The 23,527-nt window shown below is 42.4% G+C and overlaps 1 protein-coding gene across 2 annotated transcripts in view; it reads left to right on the forward strand.

Annotated features, from left to right (window-relative positions):
* The window catches only part of EMB1873 (porphyromonas-type peptidyl-arginine deiminase family protein), a 53,359-nt gene that overhangs the window by 22,616 nt on the left and 7,216 nt on the right, over positions 1 to 23,527 (forward strand). For both annotated transcript variants that reach the window (XM_059598462.2, XM_088518267.1), the window contains one exon: positions 5,287 to 5,519. In XM_059598462.2, the coding sequence (XP_059454445.1) occupies positions 5,287 to 5,519 (233 nt within the window). The remainder of the gene's footprint in view (positions 1 to 5,286; positions 5,520 to 23,527) is intronic.

The following is a 23,527-nucleotide window of genomic DNA, read 5'->3' on the forward strand; positions in this document are numbered from 1 at the left end:
AATATTTTGCATTTACATACAAATATTCAAACAGTTAGACATCACTTGTGTCAATTGTACTGAATACCTCTCAAAGTGAGGGTTGCTCGTATTATATAGGAATTGCATAGCTAATTACAGGCTGTATCTCAGCGATTACAACAATATAGGGGAACAAATAAGGTAACTAAAACCCACCTATTAATTACAAAATACTATAGCTATAATACAAAAACATGCCATAACTAGAGAAACTAATTATGGCTAAATATATATATGATATACTGTATCTAACTGACATCCCCCCTCAAATTGATGCTGGTCGATCAAGAAGCATGAATTTGTCCACAAGGAACTGATGACGTTGTCGTGTTATGGCCCTCGTGAATACGTCAGCTATCTGGAGATTAGTGGAAACATGAGGAAGAGATATAACTCGAGTGTCCAAGGCTTCCTGAATAGAATGACAGTTTACCTCAATATGCTTCGTATGTTCATGGTAAACAGGATTAGCAGCTATTTGAATGACACTGGTATTATCAGCATGAAGAGGAGTAGAATTAGATTGAGAAAAACCAAGCTCAGCCAGAAGCCCATGAAGCCATACAATCTCAGAACAAGCAGTAAACATTACCCGGTATTCGGATTTAGTAGATGATTTAGAAAAGAATCACCAAGAAACATACACCAACCCGTGACAGACCGCCGAGTATCCGGACATCCAGCCCAATCTGCATCACTATAAGCAACAAGGCGAAGAGGAGAGCCGGTTGGAAAGAACAACCCACGGCTAGGTGACCCCCGAAGATATCAAATGATAGGGCAAACAGCAGCTATATGAAGATGGCGTGGAGTTTGCATAAACTGGATAACTTGCTGGACATCAAAGGAAATATTATGCCGAGTAATAGTCAAATAGTTCAAGCTGCCTACCAATTGTTGGAACACAGTAGGATCAGAAAGAAGATCACCCTCCTCACTTCGATATTTCACATTAACCTCCATATGAGTATCCACCGAAGAAGAATCTTGAAGACCAGCCAGGCTAATCAAGTCCTGGGTATATTTGTGTTGATTTAAGAATATACTTGAAGAATCAGTGTGCATCTCCAACCCCAAAAAATACGTAAGAGGACCAAGGTCTTTCATATGAAAAGAAGCCTGAAGATTCCGCTTGAGATGGGCAATCAAATTGGAGTCAGTGCCAGTAATGATAATATCATCCACATACACAAGTATAAGAACGAGCCCAGTTGGAGTCTTGCAAAGGAACAAAGATGAGTCATATTGGCTTTGGACAAAGGAGAAGTGAAGCAGAGTAGACCTGAATTTTTCAAACCATGCTCGGGGAGCCTGTTTGAAGCTATAGAGAGACCCGCTTTAACTTACACACAACAGCAGATGGAGAAGAAAACAAACCCGGAGGAGGAGTCACGTAAATATCCTCTTTGAGATCACCATGAAGAAAAGCATTTTTGACATCCATCTGGTGAAGTGGCCAGCCTTGGGAGGCGGCAATAGAAATAATTGTACGCATTATGGTCATCTTCGCCACCGGAGCAAATGTCTACTCATAGTCTACCCCATATTCTTACCTGTTCCCAAGAGCAACTTATTGTGCCTTATACCGATCCAGAGTCTTATCAGAGCGAAGCTTAATCGAGTAAACCCATTTACAACCTATGGCTTTAACATTAGAGGGGCAAGGAATCACGTCCCATGTATGATTGTCCTGAAGAGCCCAAAGTTCCTCATCCATCGCTTTCTGCCAACATTTATATTTAATTGCTTCGGAAAAGCATGTAGGGATGGAAATAGAAGACAAAGTAGTATTAAAAGAAGTGTGGGAAAAACCATACCGATTAGGAGGACGTGATACTTTGGCAGATCGTTGAGGACCAAATTCAGGAACTGTCTCAGATGGCAGCTCAATCTGAGGAGAAGTTGTCGGAACAGTTTCAGATGAAGGGCCAGTCTCGAGAAGGGGCAAAGTCGGTAGACGTCGAGTATACACAGTTCCAGGTTTGAACCGTTTAGGCAGAGAAGGCAATTCATCAAAACAAGGCAGAATACTAATCTCAGGCAATGACTCAACATGTGTAGAAAAGAAACATTGATTCTCAAAGAAAACAACATTACAAGATGTACGAAATTTGTTAGAAGAAGGATCATAGCAAACATAACCTTTGTGAGAAATACTATAACCCATAAAGGCACATTTAACAGACTGAGCAGAAAGTTTATGACGTTCATGAGGAGGTAAATGAACAAAACAAACACATCCAAAAATATGCAAATTAAGATAGCTAGGATGCTGATGATGCAATCGATAATAAGGAGAATCAAAATTCAAGACCTGAGAGGGCAATCTATTAATTAAGTAAACTACAGTAGATAATGCCTCAACCCAGAATTTAGGAGGAACAGATGACTCAAGCAGTAAGGTGCGAACAACGTCCAAGAGATGTCAGTTCTTTCGTTCTGCCACCACATTTTGCTGAGGAGTATAAGGGCAAGAGCACCGAGAGACAATTCCTTTGTAGTGTAAGAAATCATGAAACTCATGGGACATGTATACTACAAAGGTCTGAAAAACAGACAGGACCTCAAATTTGGCCCAAAGAAAATAGACCCAAGTATACCGACTGAAATCATCTATGAATGTCACAAAATATTTATATCGAGCATGGGAAATTACAGGAGAAATGCCCCATACATCACTATGCACAATATCAAAGCATTTTGCAGCATGACTACCATGAGAAGAAAACGAAAGAGTCTTACTCTTACCAGGTTTGCATACAAAATAGTCAAATGACAAATTTTTAGAAACACGTTATTTATTGCCTAACAAACCAGAATTTAAAATATGAGACAGAATAACAGAGCTCAGATGACCCAAATGTTTGTGCCATACTTCGTTCAGAGTGTTAACTGTCATACAAGCCAAAGATAAACAACAGGAATTGAAAAGTGTAGTGGAAATAGTCCGCCAACTTTAGGCCCCTTCGCAAGTATCTTCCCCGACACCTGATCCTGCACAAGACAACCATCACGAGAGAAATGGACATCACTGTTTTTTACAACTAACTGGCCAACTGAAATAAGACTATTAGAAAGTCCAGGAGATACATAAATATCTCTGAAAGAAGGATTGATATCTCCTACTTCATTAATAGCTAAATGACTCCCATTAGTTACTTGAATATGGGATGAACCATGATATGGACGCACATTGCAAAGAGTATCAAACGATCTGGTCATATGATTGGATGTAGCAGAATCAATAAGCCAAGACTTAGACGAAATAGTACCATTACCTTGGAGCCCTAAGGTGGAAAAGGCTGGCATAATCATCTGCTGGACCATTTCAGGGGTAAGCACAGCTGATCCGGCCGTAGAAGAAGCTGAGGACATCACTGGAGCAGAAGAGGTGTTCACTGCAGCCTGATAGGCGGTAGCTGGACAATTCTGAGGCCCAGTGGGTCATTCTTTGATAAAGTGGCCCTATTTCTTACAGTAGTTGCAAGATTTCTTTTCACAGTTGGCGGCAATATGACCATACTCCTTGCAACTGAAACACTGGACCTTGCACATATTCTTACCCTTCCCTTTCCCATAGGTTGCATAGGCTACTGGATTCGAGTTGGAATCTTGCTGAAATGTAGCCTGTATGAGAAGTCGCTGCTCCTCGCGAAGTAATTCTCCAAAATAAACATCCAAAGATGGAAAAAGATCCTGGTTCATTAAATTTGAGTGAGTAACCTCAAATTTAGAGCGCAATTTCATCAAGAATTGATCTCTCTTGCTCTGCTCATGAACAGCTTGAATAGTAGAGAGAGATGTAGCAAGTACCTTCGCACAAACCATATCAGAAAATTATTCTCACAAATTCTGAAAACCAGAAAAATACTCCGGAATGGAGAGATCGTCTTGAGTGTAACTAGCAATCTCATATTCCAACTAAAAATGGCATGCGGTATTGTCCTGATGATAAACCTTCAGCAAATACTCCCACATGGTCTTCGCAGTCTTATATGGCCTCAGATTGAGCACAATAAGAGTATCAACAGATCCTAAGATCCAGGACATCACATGTGCATCCTTGACCTTCCACTTAGCCAACTCCTTAGTCTCCATAGGAGCTAGATCACTACTGTCAATATGTCCTCACAACTCTTTTCCCGTAACAAACAACTGAAATTGGAATTCCCAAGCAGAATAATTTTTTCCAGTAAAACGAACCCCAAAAGTCTCGTTAGAAGACAGGATGACATCAAAAATAGAATAAGAAATTATAAAACCTGATAAAGGAGTAACAGGCCAACTAGATCCGTTGGATAGCAAGCCCAAGCCCACCAAACAGCACCCAAGAAGCCCACAGCCACCAAACAGCAACCAAATCCTTTGAACAGCAAGCCCAAGCCCACCAAACAGCACCCAAGAGCCCACACAATTACCAGTCAGCAACCCAAACCAAATAGCAACCCAAACCAAACAGTGCCCAAACCAGCACCCAAACCAATCAGTAACCCAGACAGAAATCGCTGACAACACCAATACAGCAACCAAACCAGTCAGCAACCCAAACAGAAATCGCCAACAACACCAAATAGCCGACAAAAATCGCCAATAGCCCAAATCGCCGGGAACACCACGCCGACCACGCTCACCGCACCAAATCCTCCAGAAATTGCCAGGAACACCACGCCGACAGCACCAAATCCTCCAGAAATCGTCAGGAACACAATGCCGACACCACAGACTTCACAGACCTCCAAAGAGTCTGCCGATAGCCACTAATCACCAAAAAAGTAGTTTCCGGTAAGAAATTCCCAACCCTCAATAGAAACAGCTGCTACCCTCAACAGAAACTGACGAATAGCAGTTTAGAACCCACTAGAATTATCGACAACTTCCCCTGAAGTTACCGACAACCAAAGAGAGCAACTGCACAGTCCCGACCCAACTCAGAAAGCTCAAATCACAACCCTAATTTAGATGATTTTGGCTCTGATACCATGTCAATTGTACTAAATACCTCTCAAAGTGAGGGTTGCTCGTATTATATAGGAATTGTATAGCTAATTACAGGCTGTATCTCAGCAATTATAGCAATATAGGAGAACAAATAAGGTAACTAAAACCCACCTATTAATTACAAGATACCATAGCTATAATACAAAAACATGCCATAACTAGAGAAACTAATTATGGCTAAATATATATATGATATACCGTATCTGACTGACAACTTGGTCACCTTCTCTATCTTTCTTGAAACCTAATTTACATAAGGTTTAACAGGTGATGATGATACTAATGGTCACATTGACAACATGTGCTGTTTTGTGAAACCTGGCGTGGTTTTGTTGTCTTGGACCGATGATGAAAATGATCCTCAGTATGAACGATCTGCAGAAGCCTTTTCTGTTCTTTCTAGTGCTACTGATGCCAATGGTAGGAAATTAGAAGTGATTAAACTCCATGTTCCAGGGCCACTTTACATGACAGATGAAGAGGCAGCTGGAATAATTCAGGTAAATATTTTATAGCCCCAAAATTTGGCTTTCTTGGCTCTTTGTCTTAACACTTGTCTAACTACAATTTAAAGCTAACTTAAAATCTGAACACTTCATTTCATTCTCCTGGTTCTTTCATTTGGTAATTAAATAGTGGAGATGATTGCCAAGTTAAACTAACAGTAACTAGTTTATTTGGAACTTCGAAAGTTTGTGGGTTCATCCTTATATTTGTATGAGGAATCCTCACATTGCCTCTTTCTTGTTGTTCCCCTATTTAATTCTTTACTAGTTAAAAAGATCCACCCTTTGACTTTATTGTAAATAGATTACTGATGTGGTCTTTTTAAAGCAAAAATATATCAATAATAAAATACCACTCGCAATAGTACGAATCCTTGTAGAATAGGGCTATATTGAGGGTGTCGAACCTCAAGGACTGCAAGGAATTGTTATCAAGTTTTTCAAGATTAAAAGTAACTTAGGGAAAGAGTTTGTTGATTTGTTTTGTAACTAAAGAGCATAAAAGTAAGAACTTCAGAATTGTTAACGCTCATTCATTACTTTTTTGAGGATATTTACTTCACATGTGTGGATTATCTGCTGGCAATGCTCAGCCTTGTGGTAATTTAAGCATTGATAAGACTAGATGCTAGGTTCTTAAAATGGTAGCTGAATATCCCTATCAAAGAGAAAACTTGGTTAGCTCTACATCTATCTATGGAACTTAATGGGAGCCTCGTAAATAATTTGCCTATTCATTCATATCTAAAACAAGTGCTTCTTTTCCCAATAATTTAGATTGCAGGGGTTGGTGAGAGCTGAGAGCTGTGTGTTGGTGAGCTGAGAGCTGTGTCGGCGCGTGGGGGCGCGCGTGTTGGTTGGTGCTAGTTGTAGGTTGTGTTATGTCTGGGCCGAGGAGGTGGACGGTGGAGTCCAAGGAGTTTGAGGTGTTGATCAAGGTAGGGGCATCAGGGGTGAGGATTTTTGAGAGGAGCAAAAGATTCAAAAGGTCCATTTTCTTGAAAAAAGATGAACAAGCTTGGTTGGTGCGTATAGTGGATGATTTGGTGGCAGTGGACAATTTTGAAGTATTTTGGGATCAATCTAGAGCTGGATATCCTAGAATAATTGCCCAAAAGTGCTCAAATAGGCATGGAAGTTTCTTGACAGTGGAGGAATTTGATGGAAGGAGTTGTGGCTCGATCATCATTCCTGAAGGACGTTGTGGGTTTGGGTGGGATCGTTTCATTAAGGAAATGCAAGCGGCCAACTCATCTCTCTGGGAATATCGAGTGATCAGTGAGTATAGAGAGCTAAGGGGAGAAAAGGGAGAAAACGAGGTTAAGAAGCAGAGAAGCTATGCGGAAACAATGAGATTACAGTCGAAGGAATCCTAGGAAGGAGGCAATTTCGGCCAGTTTCAGGGTCGGCGAGGACATATGGAACAGAAGGTACAGAGCTATGGCAAGAATTCATTATGTCTGAAGAAGGCCCAAGTTTTGGCGACGGCTCAGGGAGGCTCTGGGGGGGTCCCGACGAAGTTTTTCTGGCCGGCGAAGTCTGTGCAAAATCCAGGAGAGAATGGATTGTATGTTACGTAGGACGAAGGTTGCGTGGAGGTCTCGTCTTCAGCTCCGGCAAGAGGTACAGCAAGGTCGGCGGAACAGCTGGTGTCGTTGTGAGTCTCTGATCGTATGAAGGGATGGGAGGGGATGGGGTACCATGCTGGGCAGGTAGGCATCGAGCTCCTCAACATGAAGGAACTGTTGAAACATTTGAAGAGGGAATGTGATGTGGGGATGACCAGGATCGATAGGGTGTTTAAACAGATGGAGATCAATGGGTTTGGGCCGGAAAATAAGAAATTAGATGGACTGGGGAAGGCAGAAATGAAAGGGAAGAAGAAAGTTGGGCCGGGAGGAACAAGCAGACTGAAGGTCAAGAAGAAAATGATTTTTAAGCTCAAAGGAGTCGTGGGCTCAGGCTCTAGCCCATTTAAAGCTAGACCGAGTCTTTTTAGCTTTCCAGTTGTGGCCTCAATGGAGGCCCTTAAGAAAAACACGAAAGGCTTGCATCTTCCCATGGCTACTCCGGCGAGTTCGTCTTTGGCCGTAAGAGTTTTATTGGGGGGAGGGGGGAATGGGTCAGCGATAGGAGCGACTCCCAGGGAGATTAGCAGCACGTCTGCATGGGGTGCTGGTATTTTCCTGGCCGAAGAGAGAACCAGAGATATGAAGCCCGTAAGTCAAGTGAAGAAGACCCAGCCTACCAGTAAGGAGACAACCTTGTTGACTTATAGGAGGAGGAAGATTGGGCCGCAGAGATGGGACGAGACATGGGTGGGTTCGCTAGAAGCCTCAACTTCGAAGTCTGGGCAGTTGAAGGGGCTCCTGGGACCGACGCCGGAAAAGCCTCAGAGGGTGCCGGAGACGCTTCCGTCGTCGTCGGAACAACAGAAGACGCCGGAGAGGGAGGGTACGTTTTTGGCCACACGTCAGCTTCTGAGGGGGAGTTCCTCTTGCCGGAAGGTTGGGATGGCCGTGGGGGAGTGGGCTCAGTAGGCTCGTCGGGGGGAGGAAATGAGATTGGGTCTGTTGACTCAACTTGGGTAGGAAAGATTGGATCGAACATCGGAATTGGAGATATTTGAGTCTGATTTAGGCATGGATGGGGACAAAATTGCTGAAACAGTAGGTTTGGAGGATTTAGGGTCAGACACGATTTCATCCAGCTGGGTAGTTGAAAACTGCCTCAAATTTTGCCCAAAAATTGGCGTTTCTGATGAGGGGAAAAAGGAGGACTTGGAGGCTTTATTCAAAGCTGTTGAAGCTTCTAGAATACAGTACGATTCGGACTTGGGAGGTGTTTCTGCCTGTGTTCCTGCACTCAAAGGACTTGAAGAGATTGAGGAATGTGAGAGGGTCGCTTTGGTGGATCATGAAGTTTAATATAGTAGTATCGAATGTGAGAGGGTTGAATGCCCTCAAAAAAAGGTTGCGCATTAGGGGTCTTTTGAAAGAATGGAAAGTAGATGTAGTGTATTTGATTGAGACGAAGATAGAGACTATCTCCAGAGAGGTGATACATAGTCTTTGGGGAGGTTAGCATGTGGGATGGAAGTATAAAGGTTCTAATGGTTTTCTGCGCTCTTTAATGCATCATTACTTATCAAAAAAAAAAAAAAATGGTTCATCGGGGGGATGCTAATGATGTGGGAAAGGAGGGTAGTGGAGTGTAAAGAGGAGTGTTGATGTAGGACATGTGTGTCCCCACCCTCAAGAATAAATAGTTTACTTTTAATCCTTTTCCTACTAGGAGTATATTTACTTTTCCTATTAGAATTATGTTTACTTTCCCTACTAGGATTATGTTTACTTTCCTACTAAGATTAGATTTACTTTCTCTACTAGAAGTAGGTTTACTTTTTCTCCAAGGATTTCTCTTCTATAAATAGGCGAGCTTATTATGTAAAGCTGAATCAATTGAATTATTATAAAATCAGAGAATTCTCTCTCAAATACTCTGCGGAGTTTTATCTTTCTTTTAGCCTGCGGGCTTGTTTTATCTTTTTGGGTAGAAGACGAAAACGCTTCTCCTTGCAGAATCAAAGACGCTGCTCTTTGATTAGTTACCTTAGTCTTCCGCTACGTCAGTTGGTATCAGAGCAGGTTTTATCCTGATCATGACCAATCAGCGCAACGGTGACAATTCCCTTAACGACGCTGCTCGTGACAGGGAGGCTCCTTGGAGAGCCGAATTCCAAGAGTTCCAGCAAATCCAGCAAACGATGCAATAGGAGATACGACAGCAAACGATGCAATAGATGATAGAGCGCATGCACATACGTCCTAATCGTAATCACAGGGACAATGATGCCCATGATGACGATGGGATCCGAGTGAGGCCTATTCCTCACCAACGACCTGCACCCATAAACTGACCACCGGCTTATGACGATCTTAGTGACGATGAAGACTTCGCTGAAGGAGTATTCGGACGGGACATTGGGGTAGATCGAAGGGGAGGATTACATAGAGGAGTCGGTCGTGGTGGCGCAGGCTTCAGAGGTTATCAGCGCGGTGGAGCTGGCCATATGAGGAATGTCTATGAAGGCGTTGGCTACCGGGATGCTTATGGAGAGCAACCCAGACGTCAAGATCATGGTACGGAGGAATCCCACGAATACCGAATAAAGATTGATCTCCCATCATTCAACGGGCATCTTCAAATCGAAGATTTCTTAGATTGGGTGATGGACGTAGAGAGGTTCTTTGATTATATGAGTATTCGCGAGGATTGCAATGTGAAATTAGTGGCATACAAGTTCAAGGGAGGAGCTTCTGCTTGGTGGGAAAATTTACAAATTTCCCGAGCCCGACAAGGGAAGGGACCTGTAACTTCATGGTTGAAGATGAAGCGGCTACTCAAAGCACAGTTTTTACCATTGGACTTTGAGCAACGGCTATTCCAATAATACCAAGAGTGTCGACAAGGAGGTCGGACCATCCAGGCGTATGTTGATGATTTCTTTCGCCTATCTGCTCGGAATGATCTCATGGAGACAGAGGATCAACAAGTTGCAAGGTTTATTGGTGGACTGCGTGTGGCAATACAAGATAAGGTTTCTATGCATCCTGTCTTTACTTTGAACGAGGCAGTTAGTTTGGCAACTCGAGCAGAGAAGCAACTGGAGAGGCCTAAAGCACCAACCTGGGAGTGAAACTCGAGCGATTCGACAAAACCAACACAGGGTCGGGGAAAACAACCTCTAGTCCCGACAGTCGCACCAAGTCAACTAGTGACTTCCACGGGAAAAGGAGCCAGTAGCAGTTCAAGCACCCCGAGACAACCAGCCAACAATCCATATGCATGGCCCGGTCTAGACAAGTGTTTCAAATGCAACCAACCGGGACATAGGTCGCATCATTGTCCCCGAAGGTAGATGGTAAACTTGATCGAACCCGAGCCAGAGGAAGGGTCCGAGAATGGAGATATTGATACACCTGAGTATGAGGAAGAGGAGTTGGCTGACGCTGATGAGGGAATCCCACTTTCCCGATCCTTAGTAATTCAACGTTTACTCTTGACCCCGAGGCAAGAGGATCAATCTCTAAGGCACAAGATTTTTCGTACTCGCTGCACAGTCAACTAGAGGGTATGTGATGTGATTATTGATAGTGGTAGTGGGGAGAACGTAGTGTCTAAGGAGATGGTTTCGAAGTTGGGTTTGAAAACTGAGAAGCACCCTGCTCCATATAAGATCGGATGGATCAAGCGGGGAACCGAGACACTAGTAACCGAGAGATGTCGTTTCACATTTTCGATCGGTAAGCATTACTCGAATTCTATTTTGTGTGATGTTGTGGAGATGGATGCATGCCACTTAATCCTGGGAAGACTGTGGCAGTTTGATGTGGATGCCCAGCAGCAAGGAAGAGCCAATGTCTACACTATCTTTTGGGATGGTCGAAAGATAACATTTCGACCCTTACAAGAAGTCGAAAATTCTACTCAGTCCAAGGGAAAGCCGGTCCTCCTATCCACTGGATCAGACTTTATAGAAGAAGTTAAGGAGGCCCGAGACATCATAGCATTGGTGACCGAGGGAACCCCGGGCTCCGTCTCACAAGAAGTTTCCGAGATAATGCAGCCGATGTTAGAAGAATTCCAAGACATCATGCCTAAAGAGATACCCGAAGGACTGCCGCCCATGAGAGATATCCAGCACTATATTGACTTAGTGCCGGGAGCAAGTCTCCCGAACTTGCCACATTATCGAATGAGCCCAAAGGAGAATGCTATTTTGCAAGAGCAAGTAGAGGGGTTAATTCGGAAGGGACACTTGCGTGAGAGTATGAGTCCATGCACAGTACCGGCCCTACTTGTACCGAAGAAAGATGGGAGTTGGCGAATGTGCATGGATAGCCGGGCAATAAACAAGATCACGGTCAAATATCGGTTTCCTATTCCCCGAATAGGTGACATGTTTGATATGCTATCTGGGGCTAAGATTTTTTCGAAGATTGACTTGAGGAGTGGATATCACCAAATTCGTATACGACCAGGAGATGAATGGAAAACTGCGTTCAAGACTAAAGAGGGGCTTTATGAGTGGATGGTGATGCCTTTTGGCCTTTCGAATACACCAAGCACTTTCATGTGACTCATGAATCAGGTACTGAAACCTTTTATCGAAAAATTTGTCGTTGTCTATTTCGATGATATTCTTATCTATAGTTGCAACGTGGTGGATCACATGGATCACGTGAGGAAAGTGTTGGAGGTCCTTCATGAAAATAAGTTGTTTATCAACTTAAAGAAGTTTGGTTTCATGATGGATCAATTACTCTTCCTCGGATTTGTAGTCAGTGCCGATGGAATTCGAGTGGATGAAGAGAAGGTGAGAGCAATCCGAGAATGGCCCATGCCCAAGTCAGTGGGAGAAGTAAGAAGTTTCCATGGGTTAGCAACTTTCTATAGAAGGTTCGTTCGTAATTTCAGCAGTATTGTAGCACCGATCACCGAGTGTATGAAGAAAGGAAAATTCAATTGGGGTGACGAAGCCGAGCGAAGTTTCTCAATCATCAAAGAAAAGCTATGCACAGAACCTGTACTTGCCTTACCTGACTTTGACAAGCTGTTTGAAGTTGAATGTGATGCATCAATCATCGGGATAGGAGCTATGTTATCTCAAGAAGGGAAGCCCGTTGAATTTTTTAGTGAAAAGCTCGGAGAAGCAAGACAGAAGTGGTCAACATATGAGTTGGACCTTTATGCTGTCTTGAGAGCCCTCAAGGTGTGGGAGCACTACCTGATCCAACGAGAGTTTGCCCTCTATACCGACCATCAAGCATTAAAGTTCATCAGTAGTCAAAAGAATCTGAATTGGATGCATGCTCGGTGGGTTTCTTACATCCAACGGTTCACTTTTTCTCTTAAGCATAAGTCGGGAAAACTGAATCGTGTAGCTGACGCTTTAAGCCGCCGAGCTACCTTACTGATCACCATGAAAGCTGAAGTGACTGGATTCGAGTGCCTAAAGGAGTTATATAAGGAAGATGAAGATTTTGGTGAAACCTGGAAGCATTGCAAGGCAGGGCAACCAATTTCTGAGATACATATTCAGGAGGGGTATTTATTTCATGGGAATCGGCTGTGCATTCTGAGGAGTTCCTTACGGGAACAAATAATCCGAGAATTACATGTTGGAGGTTTGGGTGGTCATCTGGGAAGAGACAAGACTATTGCTCTGGTAGAGGAGCGGTATTACTGGCCGCAACTGAAGAAAGAAGTAAGTAATTTTGTCCAACGATGCCAGACTTGTCAGGTCGCCAAGGGGCAAACCCAAAATACGGGATTATACATGCCTCTACCAATACCAGAAGTACCGTGGGAAGATGTATCCATGGATTTTGTATTGGGTCTCCTGAGAACCCAACGAGGAGCAGATTCTATAATGGTAATTGTGGATAGATTTTCCAAAATGGCTCACTTTGTTGCTTGCAAGAAAACATCTGATGCGGTTCAAGTGGCCAATCTATTCTTCCGAGAGGTGGTTCAATTGCATGGAGTCCCAAAGTCTATCACTTCTGACCGAGACACCAAGTTCTTGTCTCACTTTTGGCGAACATTATGGAGGCGGTTCGACACAGCATTGAACTTTAGTAGCACGAGCCATCCGCAGACAGACAGGCAGACAGAAGTTGTTAATCGAACTCTAGGTAATTTACTTCGATGTATTGCAGGTGACAAACCGAAGCAGTGGGACCTGGCTTTAGCTCAAGCTGAGTTTGCCTACAATAACATGGAGAATCGATCTACTGGAAGGCACCATTTGAAGTCGTCTATGGGAGAACTCCGAGACTTGCAGTAGATCTTGCAGCTTTACCTAAGCTACCTGGTGCAAGTGTGGCAGCGGAGCATTTAGCAGAACGGGTGAAAGCTACCCAAGAGGGAGTTCGTCAGCATCTAGAAGAATCCTATGCTAAGTACAAGATGGCAGTAGACAAGGGTCGGCGATCGAAGATTTTTCAAGAAGGAGATCTTGCGATGGTGTATCTACGCAAGGGGCGACTGTCGACTGGTACCTCTGGAAAGCTGAGGAATAAGAAGTATGGTCCATGCAAGGTACTAAAAAGGATTAACGACAATGCATATGTCATCGATCTTCCAGAAGAAATGGCGATATCCTCAACATTCAACGTGGTAGAACTTTTTGAATATTTTCCACCAGAGGAGTCAGAACTTACCTCGAGGACGAGTTCTTTTCAAGAAGGGGAGACTGATGTAGGACATGTGTGTCCCCACCCCCAAGAATAAATAGTTTACTTTTAATCCTTTTCCTAGTAGGAGTATATTTATTTTTCCTATTAGAATTATGTTTACTTTTCCTACTAGGATTATGTTTACTTTCCTACTAAGATTAGATTTACTTTCTCTACTAGAAGTAGGTTTACTTTTTCTCCAAGGATTTCTCTTCTATAAATAGGCTAGCTTATTATGTAAAACTGAATCAATTGAATTATTATAAAATCAGAGAATTCTCTCTCAATACTCTGCGGAGTTTTATCTTTCTTTTAGCCTGCAGGCTTGTTTTATCTTTTTGGGTAGAAGACGAAGACGCTTCTCCTTGCAGAATCAAAGACGCTGCTCTTTGATTAGTTACCTTAGTCTTCCGCTACGTCAAGTGTGTGGGACATGACACTTTGGCTTGCTCTTTTCAAAATGTAAAGGATAGATGGGTTTGGGCGTTTGGGGGAGTGTATGGGCCGAATGAGGAAGTGGAGAGAAGGTCTCTTTGGGAAGAGTTGGCTGGTTTGATGAGGGTGTGGGAGGTCCCTTGGTGTTTGGGTAGGGATTTTAACATTGTACGTTTTCCCAGTGAGCGCTCCAATGGTTCTTATTATTCTTCGGGCATGATGGATTTCTCGGACTTCATCTCAGAGAATAATTTGGTAGATATTTCGATGATGGGGGGTCAATTTACTTGGTCAAATAATCAAGAAAATGAGAGTTGGTCGATGATTGACTGGTTCTTGCTTTCCTCGGATTGGGAAGATCAATACCTAGCAATATCACAAAGGAGACTTAAACGCCTGCTCTCAGATCACTTCCCTTTATTACTGGACTGTGAGACTCCTTGTGGAGGTAAGAAGGGTTTTAAATTTGAAAATATGTGGCTTAAGGTAGAGGGTTTTGTTGATATGGTTGCTTCTTGGTGGGGGTCGTATTCGTTTGAGGGTTTGCCTAGTTTTGTGCTTGCTAATAAACTAAAATCCCTTAAAGTGGACTTGAAAAAGTGGAATAAGAGGTCTTTGGGGATATTGGGAGGAAAAAGGAGGAGTTGTTGGGAGGTATCCAGGAGTTGGATGAGCTGGCAGAATCGAAAGGCTTAGATCAGGAGGAGAAAATCCGAAAGGCGGACAAGTTGAAAGATTTGGAGAATACATTGTTGTGTGAAGAAATTCATTGGCGCCAAAAATTGAGAGCTTTGTGGCTCAAGGAGGGGGATCGGAATACTCGCTTTTTCCACAAGATGGCTAATTCTCATTGAAGGTACAATCGTGTGGAAGTGCTTCGTATTAATGGCGTTTTATCAGGTGATCCAGCTGAGGTAAAAGATCACATAGTGCAGTATTACCAAAGCCTTTATTCGGAACAAAGCACTTGGCGCCCTAGAATGGATAACCAGCCGTTTTTGTCAATTGATGAGGAGGATAATAGGTGGTTAGAAAGAGATTTTGAGGAAAAGGAGGTTTGGGAGGTGGTAAAAGGCATGGATGGTGATAAGGCTCCGGGTCCAGATGGCTTTTCCATGGTTTTTTTTCAAGCTTGCTGGGGTGTTATTAAACAAGACGTTATGGCGGTTTTTGCAGAGTTCCATCATAGACGTCAATTGATGAAGAGCTTGAATGCAATTTTTATTTCCTTGATTCCGAGAAAGGCGGATGCGGCGGAGATGAAGGACTTTCGGTCCATTAGCCTGGTGGGAGGGGTGTATAAAATTGTGTCTAAGGTTCTTGCCAATAGGATGAGAACTGTTTTGGGTAAGGTCATTTCCTATTCTCAAAATGCTTTTATTGGGGGTTGGCAAATCCTAGGTTCCGTTCTCATTGCAAATGAATGTGTGGATAGTCGCATGAAATCAGGGGTGCCAGGTGTTCTTTGTAAATTGGACTTGGAAAAGGCCTATGACCATGTAAATTGGGACTTTGTTTTGTATTTGCTGCATAGATGTGGTTTTGGTGAGAGGTGGAGGGCTTGGATAGGGTGGTGTATTAAGACAGTAAGATTCTCCATTCTTGTGAATGGTTCTCCGGAAGGGTTCTTTAACAGTTCGAGGGGAATCCGGCAAGGGGATCCTCTCTCACCGTTATTGTTTGTGCTTGTTATGGAGGCTTTGAGTAAGATGGTGAATGCGACGGTTGACTAAGGCCTTTTGACGGGCTTCTCGGTGGGAAATAGGATCTTGTCAGAGTTGTTGGTCTCCCACTTCTTATTTGCGAATGATACTTTGATTTTTTGTGAAGATTATATCGAGCAAATCCGGTATGTTCGTCTCATTCTCTTATGTTTTGAAGCTGTTTCAGGTTTGAGAGTGAATCTGGGAAAGTCAAAGATTGTGGCCATTGGTGAGGTGGAGAACATTGAGGTTTTAGTTAACACATCCTTGGGTGTAGTGTTGCCGATTTGCCTTTGAAGTATTTGGGCCTCCCTCTTGGGGCGTCGTACTAGGATACGACTATGTGGAATGAAGTGATCGAAAATATGGAGCGTCAGATGGCAGGTTGGAAGAGAATGTATCTTTCTAAAGGAGGTCGCTTAACCCTCATTAAGAGTGTTAATCAAATACGGTCCATATATATTTAGCCATAATTTGCCTTTCTAGTTATGGCATGTTCTTGTGTTATAGCTATAGTATATTGTAATTAATAGATAGATTTTAGTTGCCTTATTGGTTTCCCTAGATTGCTGTAATCGTTGAGATACAGCCTGTAATTACCTAGACAATTTTCTATATAATACTAGCAATTCTCACATTGAGAGGTATTTAGTACAATTGACATGGTATCAGAGCCTAATTTATCTAAATTAGGGTTTTGATTCGAGTTTTTTTTTTTAGTTGGGTCGGGACTGAGTTATTGGTCTCTTTGGCTGTCATTAACTTTAGGGGGAGTTGTCGATAATTCGGTTGAGGGTAGGGAATTTATTCTTACCTGAATTTCTGGAGGATTTGGGGCTGTCGGCGTGGAGGTTTTGGGGCTGTCGGAGATTTCTAGAGGATTTGGGGCTATCGGTGTGGAGGTTTTGGAGCTGCCGGAAATTCCTGGAGGATTTGGGGCTGTCGGCATGGACTGTCGCAGATTGCCGGAGATTTTTGGAGGAGTTGGGTTGTCGGCTTCAATCTCACTCTCGTCGGTGACTCTCTCGTTGCTGACGTTGTCATCGCTGGCTGGTTCCGTTGCCGGCGTGGACTGTCCCTGATTCTTGGTGCGATTTTGGTGTTGAGGAGTGTGGACTGTCGCTGGTTCTTGATTTCTGGAGGAGCGTGGACCATGGTTTTGAGCTTGCTGTTTGGGTTTGCTGTTCGGTGTGGTCAGCAATCATCAAATTAGGCTTGCTATTTGGTGAGCGTGACTTTTTTTTGTTGGGTGGATTGCTGTTTGGACTTGGGCTTGGGCTTGGGCTTGGTTGCTGTTTTGGGTTGTTCTGGTGGGCTTGTTACTCATTTATCAAGTTTTATAATTTCTAATTTTTATTTCATTATGTCTTCTAGCGAGACTATTGGGGTCCGTTTTACTGGAAAAAATTACTCTGCTTGGGGATTCCAATTTCAATTATTTGTGACGGAAAAACAGTTGTGGGGTCATATTGACGGTAGTGATCCAGCTCCTACGAAAGCTAAGGATTTGGCTAAGTGGAAGATCAAGGATGCACGTGTGATGTCTTGGATCTTAGGGTCTGTTGATCCTCTTATTGTGCTAAATTTGAGGCCCTATAAGACTGCAAAGACTATGTGGGAGTATTTGCTGAAGGTTTATCATCAGGACAATACTGCACGTCGTTTTTTAGCTAGAATATGAGATTGCTAATTACACTCAAGGCAATCTCTCCATTCCGGAGTATTTTTCTGGTTTTCAGAATTTGTGGGGAGAATTTTCTGATATGGTTTATGTGAAGGTACCTGCTGCATCTCTCTCGGCTGTTCATGAGTAGAGCAAGAGAGATCAATTCTTGATGAAATTACGCCCTAAATTTGAGGTTACTCGCTCAAATTTAATGAATCGGGATCCTTCGCCATCTTTGGATGTTTGTTTTGGAGAATTACTTCGTGAGGAGCAACATCTTCTCACACAGGCTACGTTTCAGCACGATTCCAACCCAAATCCAGTAGCCTATGCAGCCTATGGGAAAGGGAAGGGTAAGGATATGCACAAGGTCCAGTGTTTTAGCTGTAAGGAGTATGGTTATATTGCCACCAATTGTGCAAAGAAATCTTGCAATTACTGTAAGAAACCGGGCCACTTTATCAAAGAATGTCTCACTCGGCCTCAGAATCGTCAAGCTACTGCCTATCAGGCTATAGTAAACACCTCTTTTGCTCCAGTGATGTCCTCAGCCTCTTCTTCTGCGGCCGGATCAGCTGTTCTTACTCCTAAAATGGTCCAACAGATGATTATGTCAGCCTTGTCTGCTTTAGGGCTCCAAGGTAATGGTATTATTTCATCTAAGTCTTGGCTTATTGATTCTGCAGCATCCAATCATATGACCAAATCATCTGCTACTCTTTGCAATGTTCGTCCATATCATGGTTAATCTCATATTCAAGTAGCTAATGGAAGTCATTTAGCTATTAATGAAGTATGAGATATTAATCCTTCATTCAGAGATGTTTATGTCTCTCCTGGCCTTTCTAATAGTCTTATTTCAGTTGGCCAATTAGTTGAAAAAAACTGTGATGTCCATTTTTCTCGTGATGGTTGTCTTGTGCAGGATCAGGTGTTGGGGAAGATACTCGTGAAGGGGCCTAAAGTTGGCAAACTATTTCCATTGCACTTTTCAATTCCTAGTTGTTTATCTTTGGCTTGTAGGACAGTTAATAATCCAAACGAAGTATGGCACAAACGTTTGGGTCATCCAAATTCTGTTATTCTGTTTCATATGCTAAATTCTGGTTTATTAGGCAATAAAGAACGATTTTCTCAAAATTTGTCATTTGATTGTTCTGTATGCAAACTTGGTAAGAGTAAAACTCTTTCATTTTCTTCTCATGGTAGTCGTGCTACAAAATGCTTTGATGTTGTGCATAGTGATGTATGGGGCGTATCTCCTATAATTTCTCATGCTCGATATAAATATTTTGTAACATTCATAGATGATTTCTGTCGATATACTAGGGTTTATTTTCTTCGGGCCAAATCCGAGGTTCTGTTTGTTTTTCGGACCTTTGTAACATATATTGAGAATCACTTTTCTATAGGCATTAAGATTTTGAGGTCTGATTTTGGTGGAGAATACATGTCCTACGAGTTTCATGATTTCTTATGCCACAAAAGAATTGTCTCTCAGCGTTCTTGTCCTTATACTCCTCAGCAAAATGGGGTGGTGGAACGAAAGAACCGTCATCTCTTGGATGTTGTTCGTACTTTATTACTTGAGTCATCTGTTCCTTCTAAATTATGGGTTGAAGCATTATCTACTGCTGTTTACTTAATTAATCGACTGCCCTCTCAGGTCTTGCAGTTTGATTCTCCTTATTATCGTTTGTATCATCAGCATCCTAGTTATCTTAATCTGCATACTTTTGGATGTGTTTGTTTTGTTCATTTATCTGCTCATGAACGTCACAAACTTTCTGCTCAGTCTGTTAAATGTGCCTTTATGGGTTATAGTGTTTCTCACAAAGGTTATGTTTGCTATAATCCTTGTTCTGACAAATTTCGTATATCTCGTAATGTTGTGTTCTTTGAGCATCAATGTTTTTTTTCTACACATGTTAAATCATTGCCTGAAATTAGTATTCTACCTTGTTTTGATGAATTGCCTCTTCTGCCTGAGCGGTTCAAACCTGGAATTGTGTATACTCGACGTCTACCAACTTTGCCCCTTCCCGAGACTAACCCTTCATCTGAAACTGTTCCGACAACTCCTCCGATTGACTCGCCATCTGAGACAGTTCATGAGTCTGGCCCTCGACGATCTGCTAGGGTATCACGTCCTCCTGATAGGTATGGTTTTCCCCACACTTCTTTTAATGCTACTTTATCTTCTATTTCCATCCCTCCATGTTTTTCGAGGCTGTTAAATATGAATGTTGGCGGAAAGCGATGGATGAGGAACTTCAGGCTCTTCACGACAATCATACATGGGGCATGGTTCCTTGCCCCTCTTATGTTAAAGCCATTGGTTGTAAATGGGTTTACTCAATTAAGCTTCGCTCTGATGGGACTCTGGATCGGTATAAGGCCCGATTAGTTGCTCTTGGGAACAGGCAAGAATATGGGGTGGACTATGAGGAGACGTTTGCCCTGGTCGCGAAGATGACTACAGTGCGTATAATTATTTCTATTGCCGCCTCCCAAGGCTGGCCACTTCACCAGACGGATGTCAAAAATGCTTTTCTTTATGGTGATCTCAAAAAAGATATTTACATGACTCCTCCTCCGGGGTTGTTTTCTTCTCTATCTGCCTCTGTGTGTAAGTTGAAGCGGTCTCTCTATGGCTTGAAACAGGCTCCCCGGGCATGGTTTGAAAAATTCAGGTCTACTTTGCTTCGCTTCTCCTTTGTCCAAAGCCAATATGATTCTTCTTTGTTCCTTTGCAAGACTCCGACTGGTCTTGTTCTTTTACTTGTGTATGTGGATGATATTGTCATTACGGGAACCGACTCCAGTTTGATTGCACATCTCAAGCGGAATCTTGAAGACTCTTTTCATATGAAAGACCTTGGTCCTCTTACGTATTTTTTGGGGTTGGAGGTGCACACTGATTCTTCTGGTATATTCTTGAATCAACACAAATATACCCAGGACTTGATTAGTCTAGCTTGTCTTCAAGATTCTTCTTCGGTGGATGTGAAATATCGAAGTGAGGTTAATGTGAAATATCGAAGTGAGGAGGGTGATCTTCTCTCTGATCCTATTGTGTTCTGACAGTTGGTAGGCAACTTGAATTATTTGACTATTACTCGGCTCGATATTTCCTTCGCTGTCTAGCAGGTTAGCCAGTTTATGCAAACTCCCCGCCATCTTCATTTAGCTGTTGTTCGGCGTATCATTCGATATCTTTGGGGCTCTTCTGGCCGTGGGTTGTTCTTTCCAACTGGCTCTCCTCTTCGCCTTGTTGCTTATAGTGATGCGGATTGGGCAGGATGTCTTGACACTCGGCGGTCTGTCACAGGTTGGTGCATGTTTCTTGGTGATTCTTTGATTTCTTGGAAGAGTAAGAAGCAAGCTCGTGTTTCTAAATCATCTACTGAATCCGAATACCGGGCAATGTTTGCTGCTTGTTCTGAGATTGTCTGGCTTGGTGGGCTTTTGGCTGAGCTAGGTTTTTCTCAAACTGATTCTACTCCTCTTCATGCTGATAATACTAGTGCCATTCAAATAGCTGATAATACTAGTGCCATTCAAATAGTTGCTAATCCTGTTTACCATGAACGTACGAAGCATATTGAGGTAGACTGTCATTCTATTCGGGAAGCCTTGGACACTCGTGTTATCTCTCTTCCTCATGTTTCCACTGATCTCCAGATAGCTGACGTCTTCACGAAGGCTATGACACGACAACGTCATCAGTTTCTTGTGGGCAAATTGATGCTTCTTGATCGACCAGCATCAATTTGAGGGGGGATGTCAATCAGATACGGTCTATATATATTTAGCCATAATTAGTCTTTCTAGTTATGGCATGTTCTTGTATTATAGCTATAGTATATTGTAATTAATAGATAGATTTTAGTTGCCTTATTGGTTTCCCTAGATTACTGTAATCGCTGAGATACAACCTGTAATTACCTAAACAATTTTCTATATAATACGAGCAACCCTCACATTGAGAGGTATTCAGTATAATTGACAAAGAGCACTTTGGCTAATCTTCCGACTTACTTTTTGTCTCTGTTTCCGATTCCTGTAAGTGGAGCTAAAAGGATTGAGAAAGTTCAAAGAGATTTTTTGTGGGGAGGAATGGGGGATGAGCCCAAGATGCATCTTGTAAGTTGGAACCATGTCTGTAGCCCTCTACGCTATGGTGGTCTTGGCATTCGGAAGTTGCACTAGTTTAACCAAGCTCTTTTGGGGAAATGGCTTTGGAGATACACAAATGAGAACGGGGCTCTTTGGTGTAAGGTGATCAAAGCTAAGTATGAAGACCAAGAAGGTGGGTGGTGTACGAAGGATGTTTCGGGCTCTCATGGTGTGGGTCTATGAAAGCATATTCGTAAAGGGTGGAATTTCTTTGCCAAAGGTATTTGGTTTGAGGTGGGGGAGGGTTTGAAAGTTCGTTTCTGGCATGATATTTGGTGTGGGGACAATTCTTTGAAGCAAGCTTTCCCGTCCTTATTCAGTATCACTAGACACAAAGAAGCTTGGGTGAAGGATAATTTTATTGGGAGGAATGGGGTTGTTGAGTGGAATGCCATTTTCGTACGATCGGTCCAAGATTGGGAGATGGATTTGGTTTCTCCTTTCTTTGATCGGTTGTATTCTTGCAAGGTTTCCCTAGGTAGTGTAGATCGTATTTGCTGGTCTTCGTCCAACAAGGTCAAGTTCGAGGTTAAGTCGTTCTATAAGGCCTTGTCCATTTCTAATCAAGAGGAGTTTACTTGGAAGAACATCTGGCGTACTAAGGCGCCTTAGCGGGTGGCTTTTTTCGGGTGGACTGCGGCCTTAGGCAAAATTTTGACTCATGATATGCTGCGTAAGAGGAACATAGTGGTAGTGGAGTGGTGTTGTATGTGCAAGAAGACCGGAGAGTCAGTCGATCATCTTCTTCTCCACTGTGAGCTCGCAAGTGCTCTTTGGCACACGATTTTTCAGCAGTTTGGGTTGCATTGGGTCATGCCTTGCCGGGTGAGGGCATTGTTTGCTTGCTGGTGGTCGGGAGGACGATCTCGAAGCGCGGTTGTGTGGAAGATGATCCCTCAGTGTCTTATGTGGTGTATTTGGAATGAAAGAAATGCTAGATGTTTTGAAAATTCCACTAGGACCATAGAGGAATTGACTCATTTTTTTTTCTTTACTCTTTATTCTTGGACGGCCGCTTGGCTAACTCCTTTAGTGATTAGTTTCTCCGATTTTCTTTTTCATTTCTCTCCCTCCTAGGCGCTCTCTGTTTATACTTCCCGTGTATGTGGGTTGCATCCCTCTACGCTCTTTTTATATATCATCATTACATATAAAAAAAAACAAAAAAAAGAGCATAATAGTAAAAGAGAATTGAAATATAAGAGAGAGAGAGAGAGAATGGTATTGATTTCATCTCTATCCGCACAACAATGGTTAATCATATTTAATCAAGAAATTCATTCTATGCATGTTATAAATAAACAAGAAATTACTATATTAAGGAACAAGTATAATCCATCTTTGGTTGGCACGGACCATTCACCTAACCACATGCGGTACGATCCATCTTTCCTAAGTATGGATTATTTAATTCCTTAATAGGATACATACAATTAAGGGAATAGTAAAGCACATCTTCGGTTAGCACGGATTGTTTACCTAAATTACACTAAACTAGGGTGTAGTACAATCCGTCTTCCCTATGCATGGCCTATTTAATCCTTTTAATCTTATGTCAATTAAAACTGTTGTATAATCATCATCCCCATAATCACAAAAAATAAGAATGATTTGAGTTCAATAAAGACAAAAAGCTTCCTCCTCTGCACTCTTTATTGCATAATTACTTATCAAAAAAATAAAGGCAAAAAGCTTTCTAAGACAAGATAAGACTTTCACCAATATTAATTTTGGAATTTAAGAACTATTGCATTTAAACATGAAAGAACGATTTGA

Source organism: Corylus avellana, chromosome 7 (genome assembly GCF_965113065.1).
Source record: "Corylus avellana chromosome 7, dhCorAvel1.hap1.2, whole genome shotgun sequence".
In the NCBI taxonomy this organism is placed as follows: Eukaryota; Viridiplantae; Streptophyta; class Magnoliopsida; order Fagales; family Betulaceae; genus Corylus; species Corylus avellana.